The 9,236-nt window shown below is 41.7% G+C and overlaps 1 protein-coding gene and 1 long non-coding RNA gene across 5 annotated transcripts in view; one reads left to right on the forward strand and one right to left on the reverse strand.

Moving 5' to 3' along the window:
- LOC122932070 overlaps window positions 1-4,433 on the reverse strand; it is a 28,178-nt gene extending 23,745 nt beyond the window's left edge. For all 3 annotated transcript variants that reach the window (XR_006388271.1, XR_006388272.1, XR_006388270.1), the window contains exon 1: window positions 3,675-4,433. This is a non-coding gene — a long non-coding RNA (uncharacterized LOC122932070). The remainder of the gene's footprint in view (window positions 1-3,674) is intronic.
- A 247-nt stretch (window positions 4,434-4,680) lies between these two features.
- The window catches only part of TBX2 (T-box transcription factor 2), a 10,627-nt gene continuing 6,071 nt past the window's right edge, over window positions 4,681-9,236 (forward strand). The window contains exons 1-3 of one of the 2 annotated variants that reach the window (XM_044286265.1): window positions 4,681-5,338; window positions 5,978-6,257; window positions 8,665-8,811. In XM_044286265.1, coding sequence (XP_044142200.1) covers window positions 4,974-5,338; window positions 5,978-6,257; window positions 8,665-8,811 — 792 coding nt within the window. In that variant the 5' untranslated portion in view covers window positions 4,681-4,973. The remainder of the gene's footprint in view (window positions 5,339-5,977; window positions 6,258-8,664; window positions 8,812-9,236) is intronic. The other variant, XM_044286266.1, reaches the window with a different exon arrangement.

Consider the following 9,236-nt stretch of genomic DNA (forward strand, 5'->3'; position numbering starts at 1 on the left):
AAATAAAATGTTCTATTTGAATATTATGTGTACATTCTGAAATCTATCTAGCTCATATCTATCTATATATTGTCAACTAGGCAAAATAATAATTAGAAAGCATGGCGTTGTGTCTACGGAAAGATGAAATGTGCAGGGTATGTTGGATTTAGGAAAGGCATGGGTCACAAAGGATGACACCTGTTGCCCCATCTTTGTAAGGCCAGAGCACAAAGGGCTTCTGTGTTCCTATACCAATCAGCAGCAACAATAAAACCTCTATAGGTAAGACAAAGTAGATAGGCCCATTGACTTCCACCTGTTGCTACCATGTAGCCGCCCTGGGGCAAGGTAGCTGTAGCCATAAGTGCTTTACTGCTTTCTAGTCCTCCAGGCTCCACGGGGAGAAGGAGAGAAAAAGCCTGTCTGAGTCTGGGAAGATAAAGCCCTGTAGTCTGCTGCTACCTGTTATCATCTGCTAGATGCTCTATCTACATACAACACCAGCACCGATAAGGTCTGATAACTGGAAGCAGCAGATTTGATTAACCCTTGAAGCGGAGCGTGGGCCTGCAGACAGAGGTTAAGAGTTGGGGGCACTGTAAAGTGTACACCAGATAATAGTAATAGTATTGATATCTTAATATTTAGTAAAAATGAATAATATCTCACAAGATAAATTAGGACACACAGGCTTATCCCCGCTAAACTGTTAACTCAGTGTGAACACATGCAGCTCATATGTTTTGATTTTACAAACATGGATGCAATCTGATGAAATCCAGCTTGGTCCTGCAGTCTTTACTTAATTCACCCAGATCTTACATTATTAAGACGCCAATAAGGATTGAGTCATCGAAAATCCCGAATTACATGCCCAAACCAAGACATGGGAATAGCAACATGATCCTCAGCAGCAGAACTCCCTTTCCAGAGTAGGAACCCTCATTTCTCCTAACCTGTTTATCTTCCTTTAAATGTTTGTACTTGCTAATGGGGACTTTATTGGGAAGTTTGATACCAGGGGATTATGTAAATACAGTTAGTAGTTGTGCCAGTGAGCTTTCCATTCATTTCCTATATGGTTTAGGGAGCTAGGTCCCAAGCTTGGAAAGAGGGAGGAGAGTGCAAGGGAGGCTTGCTTGGCTCCTTGTGAGAATTGTTATTTTTCATCAATCACTTGCAATTTGTCTAAGTGGACAGGACAGGACACCAGCAGCCCTGCTGACTGAGGTCACGGTGACAACACAGCAATGGAGAAGAGCAAATTGCGTTTGCTCACAAACTCACAGATCCAAATGACTGGCTGTACAGGCAAGGCTCCATGTGACATGGGGGGATATGAGGGACTCTGACAGCTCTTAAACGGCCTGGCGCCAAGGTCTAAGTCTACAGGCTAAAAATAGTGCACCGAGGATGAGGGGAGATGGGCCAAGATGAAAGCCAAGTGGGGGGGAAAGGAACATCGGATGGACAATTCCTTTAAATTGTGCTCTTAATATTAGTTTATATTGGTTGGATAAAGCCCACAAACCCTAGTGCAGTCAGGATGTAGTTAAAATGTACATACATACACACTGGACAACCCTGAATCTTGAGATATTTTCTAGAGAGATAGTTTCTTGGTTATCATTTTTTTTAAAATAAACAAACATTTCTATATATTTTTTTTTTTAATTCTGTCTGTGAGTGTGTCTTATGGTCTGAACTGTACTTTACACAATCACAAACTGCTATGCCATCATGGCTAAAAGTGCAGCAATTAAACAGTATGGAAGCAGTGACCACTGCTACCCAAGAAAGCGCAGCAGTCCAGTACTTTAATATCATGGGGAACTAGGGATACATGTAAAACAAAATCAGTCTGTCCCTATACCTACCCAAAAAAGAAAATGATATGTGTTTTAGTAATTTAATAATAATAATAACAATTCTTATTACTGTTTTAGTATTTGTCAAAAGCATATTTCAAGGCTTAAAGGAACATTTTTTTAGCATTTAGATAATAAATATACATTATGTGTATTGTATTACAACGTGCACTAATATATACTTATTACTATATATATATATATATATATATATATATATATATATATATATATTATTATATTGGTCTTGGTTCCCAGGTACTGAGTTATGATAGCTTTGTTTTATAACTAGTTAATTACAATATTGGTTCCCTGACTGAAGATAACTTGCTGTATGGTTATATACATTTATATAATGTATTCTGGGGATCCACTGCCCTGGGCTATAGCATTTTTTATGTATTATGGTAGATTATAATCTCCTTACTCTGCAGCATATAGTATATGTATACTACATATGATAATGGTGTGTGTCTGTGAGCTCCAGGACGCTGGTGGTGGTGACCCCTGTAGTAGGTTGACTTCCAGACTGTTGATAAGACCAGCATCAGGCAGACACTGCCATGTTGTAAAGGACCCTGATGACACTTGTATAGGTTTGGTGGTGGCGCCACAGTCCCTAAGCAGTAGAGAGGAGCAGGGCCAAGCCCAGGGAGAGACTTGGGATGACACCTTGTCTATCAGAGCTGATGCCTATCTCTCCAGTGACACTCTTCCCATATGCTCTCTTATCTCTAGTATACGTGACAGCAGGAACACATTTACATGATGAAATCATTCATTTACAGGAGAAGATGACAACATATTAAGTAGTGCTCAATCAGGACAATCCTGTGTTGTCATGTAACTAGATTAACCCATCCCTGCGCGCAGACCAGACAGATGGGCGCTATCACCCAGACTGTGCATAGTGACCATGTATCTATTATCACATGTTCCCCACCACAAGATGTGCAGTGCCCCCGGAGATGCCCCAGTGCTTCTATGTACTTCTGTCCACCCTTCCCCCACATGTACCACAAGATCACAATCCGGATCAATACTGCATTGCTTAGAATGGATGCCCTGGATACTCTGATCAGGAGCACATCACACAGGGCAGGCAGAGAAGCAGGCTTCCCCCTCTGATCTGGCAGACTGTGCAGCGTTTGGAGGGCGCTGTTTGAAGATTTTTTGGGTAAATATGAAGTGACAAGAGACGGTTCTCATTGTAAGACGTCAGCAGACTGGCGCCAAGCGGCTCTTTAACAAACTGAGCCCCAGTTAATCAGAACAGATCTAGAAATGAACATCTTAAAGAGACACATCACCATTGCCTATTAGACCTGATGACTGTAAGAAATTGCAAAAAGTAGTCTGGTAGCAAGAACAAAATAAAACTATAAAAATTACATGTAGCTTTGAAAAAAAAAAATATCTATATATCTATATCTATTACACACATATTCTATATAGTGGTGGTCCTTGGACAGAAGGACAGATTGCTGCGTCCTACACAATGCCTCCATTGTAATGATTTCCTCACAAGTGTGTCACTGCCTCTTCCAGACAACAGCTCTGTGCTGTGAACTTGTACCAACTCTTCCAGGACTCGGGGAAGGACCAGATCACACAGGCTAGCTGTATGCTGTGTCCTTTTCACCCTCATCTGGAACAGAGACACTATCCAGACGTGTGTGCCCTGACTGGCCGGTCACTCACTGCTTGCAATACTGCATGTCTACATGTATATGTATGTGTAATAATAATAATAATAATAATTTAATAACAACAATAATGTTATTTTTATATATATATACCTATCGGAGATGTCATGTCACTCACCCAAATTTCGTGTTATTAATCTTGAAATCCATATACTAGAGGCTGCTTCCCATGTGAAGAAAGCTTCTTTCCTTTTTGAACTGTGTAAATGACCTCGGGGCTTGCATTTAAAGCGGCGATGCCCTAGAGCGCACACACAGTCCTCTTGTAGTCTGTCCCCCCTTATACACAGCGGGAGTGCTGCACCCACACACAAGCTGGAACAGTCCTGGTACCAGCCAGTCCCTCCACTGTGTGCCAGTCAGCGGACTTCTCCTACAGCAAGCCTTGTAGTTTAGTGATCGGTGGGCCCCACCTCTAGCCAGTCTCCATGCATCCTGCTTCTACAGTATAGTCCTCTACTCTGCTGCATGGACGGGGAGAGACTACTGTCCTGCTCTGCTGCTGCTGCTGCCCTCAGCTTATGTCCAGCAACGTTATCTATCCACAGCTATCTATCTGTCTATCTAATATCTATCTATCAAATATCAATCTATCTAACATCTCTATCTATCTCATATCTATCAATCTATCTCATATCTATCTATCTACACGTTGTTTTAAGTAAACTTGTGTGACTATCTGAATAACTGTACATGTGTGTGAACACACACATACAAATCTCCGAGTGTGAATGCTTTAAACACAGTGACTTCTGTGGTGTGGTTCCCACTTGGGGCGCTTTGCAGCCACCCCCTTCCTAGGAGCTGACCCTACCGGCCGGCACCATGTCTGAGCCGGGTTGTGAGGGCTGCCGGGCTCCTGCAGGCAGGGGGTGGGCAGCCACGGTTCTTTTCCTGCTGTCATTGGTTAATATTTTATCCTGTTGACATGTTTTCTTACTGCTGATGCTTCCGACACCTTCCTCTTCAGTGCCCCCCCTCCCTCTCTCCTCCAGATTTTGGCCTGAGCTGTGAAAACCCCGCCTATGGAGATCCACAATTGGTGGAGAAAGCGTAAAATCAGCAATCAAGGGGGCTTGGCTCATTAGTGAGGGGATCAGAGCAGGAAGGACATGTGAGATAGTCACAGTTTTCCACAGATCACGACAAGATCTCACAGGATCGTGCTGCACTATGACTGGCCCTCGTCACACTTCTGCCCCACAACTTTCCTACACGTCCCACTAAGACAGACACCAGAGGGAGAGGACATCACTAGTTCTACAGCGCTGCTCCTGGGGACAAGCGCTTCGGGTTCCACCACTAGTGATCATCAGTACTGGGAGTGACCAGGACTATTTCCCTGTACTGAGAGCCGGCTGCTGGAAGCCTCCTAGACTGAAGCTTATTGTTTTCTCCTGGATACTTGAATGCACCGATGAGAGATCCAACCTTCCCGGGGACTGCCATGGCTTACCACCCTTTCCACGCTCCTAGACCAGCCGATTTCCCTATGTCAGCTTTCCTTGCGGCCACACAGCCTTCCTTCTTCCCGACTCTGGCTCTGCCCCCGGCCACCCTAGGAAAGCCCCTCACTGACCCCAGCCTGGCTGGAGCCGCTGAAGCTGGGCTGCACGTCTCGGCCCTGGGACACCACCACCAAGCGGCTCATCTGCGCTCACTTAAGAGCCTGGAACCAGAGGAGGAGGTGGAGGACGACCCCAAAGTCAACCTGGAAGCCAAGGAGCTGTGGGACCAGTTCCATAAACTGGGCACTGAAATGGTCATCACCAAGTCTGGAAGGTCAGATCACCATAACCAATTTGTCTGCTATACTGCTGGTGTCCTTAGAAATGTCTATGGCATCAGAGGGAGAATTCTCTTCCTCGCAGTTTATTAGATATCTCTCACACTCTTATCTGATCATCTGTTGTATACCAGCCCCATGTTTGCATCACTATTTTTTGGGGGAGAAATGGAAGTGAAGTTTGCAGAATGCATGGTATGAAAGGCCTCAGCCAAAAATAATGATTCACGTATTCTGTACTATTACCGAAAGGGACACACAGTCCGTCCATCTGCTTGGCATTGATTTTATGCTGTATATTAGGTATGCCAAAAACTTGTACTATTCAGTCTTGGTTCAGAGTGTGTGTGTGTGTGTATATATATATATATATATATATATATATATTAGACAGAAATATATTATGGGCTGAAACTGTATATAATAAATAGCTGAAAGCGTGATTGTATCTCATCGCTGTGCTGTGTTCGAGGTTTCAGGCCTAAAATGTGAGTACAAGAAGTAAAGAGGATGATATGGCTGTAAATAGACACTTCAGATTATATATATATATATATATATATATATATATATATATATATATATAATGCGATAGGACTACTTCTAAATCTGAAAGCTCTTGTTGCTTGTTTCAGGAGGATGTTCCCCCCATTTAAAGTGCGGGTCAGTGGTCTGGACAAGAAGGCCAAGTACATTCTGTTAATGGATATAGTGGCGGCGGATGACTGTCGCTATAAGTTCCATAACTCTCGTTGGATGGTGGCTGGAAAGGCTGACCCTGAGATGCCCAAGCGCATGTACATCCACCCCGACAGCCCAGCCACCGGGGAGCAATGGATGGCCAAACCTGTTGCCTTTCACAAGCTCAAGCTCACAAACAATATCTCTGACAAGCATGGCTTTGTGAGTACAGATGTATGTCTATTTTATAATAATGCTACTGCGTATTTATTGTATTATTATAGGGTCAATTCTGCCAAACAGGTGGTAGTCTTCCAGTAACCATACAGTAGAGCTGGGCAGTGGGTGTCATATAGACTGAAACACCCAAATTTACTATACTGAGGGTGCCAGTACTACAGGGAGAATCCTATATCTATTAGTAGAATTGCATCTTTATCTTTTCTTTAGCTACTAGATTAAATATTGTGTCATTAGGGTAATAGATAGATAGATATATTTTGTAATTATATAGAAACAACAAACCATGGAACTATTGTTTTTCATACATATAGAAGTTGACATCTATTTTTCTCAGATGGATAGAAAGATGATTAATAGATTAGATACTGCGGGATCTTTAGTGTGACATTGGTCTGGTAATGTTAGGTATCTGTATTCAGAAGAATATGGACAATAACAATGTTGCAATAGAAGAAATAAGTTCCATGATATTGCAATGAATACAGTCAGTGTTGTCTGTGCCACTTATTTTCGATCCGCATTTTTTTAAACATTCCTAATTATTTAATATGGAAATGGATATTTATTAATGTCAGAGGGAATAGAAATTATTTTCATAAATTATAATGTAGTTGTGTTTCTGGATGAGATCTCTGTGTGTGTATATATTATTATTATTATTATTATTGTGGCTATTATATTAAACTACCAATTTATACATGTGATGTAATGAAAGCCTCCCAGGTCATTTTTCTATGGAGACAATTCACTAGAAAAAATTGCATTGAAATCTGTAAAATGTGTAGGATTAGATAAAGCTGCAGCATTGAGGTCAGGGACATGGATCTGTGAATAGGGTGCAGCACAATGGGTGAAGACTGTACAGTACTGGGTGGCAGGGGCAGATACACCAGGGTGGCAGGCCCTATGTACCCGAGTCACAGTAGTGTAGGAAGCAGCACTGCTACAGGTGCAACTATAGCAAGTACATAGACCCTTCACCAGCAAGTCCTGTGCTTTGAATATCAAATATACCACATGGTATCAACTAACCTTACTATCTACCAAGTTGCAGAAACACCAAAGCTTCTTCCACTGACCATGGGGCTATATCTGTGCCTATTCCTAGACATTTCTTGAATGTCAGTGGAGGGAGAGTACCTGTGCGCCTATAGGGCGCCTATATGAGAGTACCTGTGCGCCTATAGGAGAGTACCTGTGCGCCTATAGGGGAGTACCTGTGCGCATATAGGGGAGTACCTATGTGCCAGTGACTTGTTTTTATCTGATAATTAATAAGCATACCCTAATTTTAAGAGACAGACAATTGGACAAGCACACAGCATCACAACACCATATGTGTAGCTTTCTTATGGAAGTCACATACTACTGTGCAGCCACACCAAAGTATGTCTCTGGCATTTCTGTTGTGTCTTCATGTGCCACCTTCTCTTTGTGCCCCAGCTCAGTTGGTTATCTCCTTATTGTGAGAAGCCCCCCTGTCATATGTATTGTAAAAAGTGGACCCATTGCTTTCTGCGTCTTGACTACCTTGTATTCCCTGCCTAGTGGCAGCATTAAATGTAAGAAAATACCAACCCCCTACTAATATTTTTCCAACCTAAAACCAAATATATTATCTTGCTCTGAGCCGATCCCTTTTGCACATTTGCAGGCTATCAGTTTCAGACACATCCATCACTTGTAAAGTCCTGTATACATTTCCCTAATGACACTGTTACTAGATTTTGCCTGAAATCCAAGCATCAGTGAATGGCATCAGTGTGGATTAGTAAACTTTAAACCCTTACCAAACTGGTCGTGCTTCAAGGTGAATACAGCCTAATTCCAGACATGTCATAACTGCTGCTGCTACATGTTCTAATGGAAGCCCAGGCATACCCTGTGTACAAGCACACAAGGCTTAACCCTCTGCTAGCCAAGACAATACTCCCTCCATGCTAAGATTAATATTTCTTTTCATGGGTCTTCCAATTGCAGTGCATTAAACTGGACGCTTACCAATCAATGCCCATCTGTGCCCTGAGTGTGCCAGCCAGCAGCCTGGATTTCTGCTCTGGAGATTTCAGCGCCTGGAGAGGAAATACGTTTTTTCCTCTATATTACAGTGGATAGAATATTAATCAGATCGATTCGTTTTATGACACTTTGAGCATATTTATCCACCCAGTCCTTTTAATCTTCACCAGAACAGGAGCCTTTATTAGTCCTCTTTATAAAATGTATCATATACTATAGCTTCTACATAGTAAAGCATTTGTGCTCAGGAATATTATTTATTTAACATTTTTAAATGATACTAGTTTTATCAAATATTGTATAATCACATCATATCTTGGGTTTATTTTATTGTGATCAATGTACTCATATATTATTTCTATATCTTTTTCCTCTTCAGACCATCCTAAACTCCATGCATAAATACCAGCCCAGGTTTCATATCGTGAGAGCTAATGATATTTTGAAGCTCCCCTATAGCACTTTCAGGACTTATGTGTTCCCAGAGACTGACTTCATAGCAGTGACCGCTTATCAGAATGATAAGGTAAGAGCTAGGAGGATATTTTATTAGTATTACACCTTTGAAGTGTACCAGAAAGTATCTAACTAATTGTAGCTGATTATATATGTGTATTTCAGTTTTTTTGTTTTGTTTTTGTATATGGAATAATATAATGTACATGATTTTGGACTGGGTGGTATTTGGCTAGCATGATTTTATGAATGGTGAATTCATCCATTTCATATTATTTTATGGTATGTTGGAAGAGGATTATGGGCCTAATGAATAGGTTGTGGTCGTGTTTTATGTGGCTTTCACGCTTTGTGTGTTGCTTTGCTGTAATTTCAGACCTCATAATCCTTGTCCTCTTTTTAGTTGCAGCAAGTGTTTGTGTAATTAGCTTTACTTGTTTAGTTTGGCTCTAGTTTATGTTCCTATGGCTAATATGTGATCAGTGCATAGGGATA

This window comes from Bufo gargarizans, chromosome 3, assembly GCF_014858855.1.
Source record: "Bufo gargarizans isolate SCDJY-AF-19 chromosome 3, ASM1485885v1, whole genome shotgun sequence".
NCBI classification, from domain to species: Eukaryota; Metazoa; Chordata; class Amphibia; order Anura; family Bufonidae; genus Bufo; species Bufo gargarizans.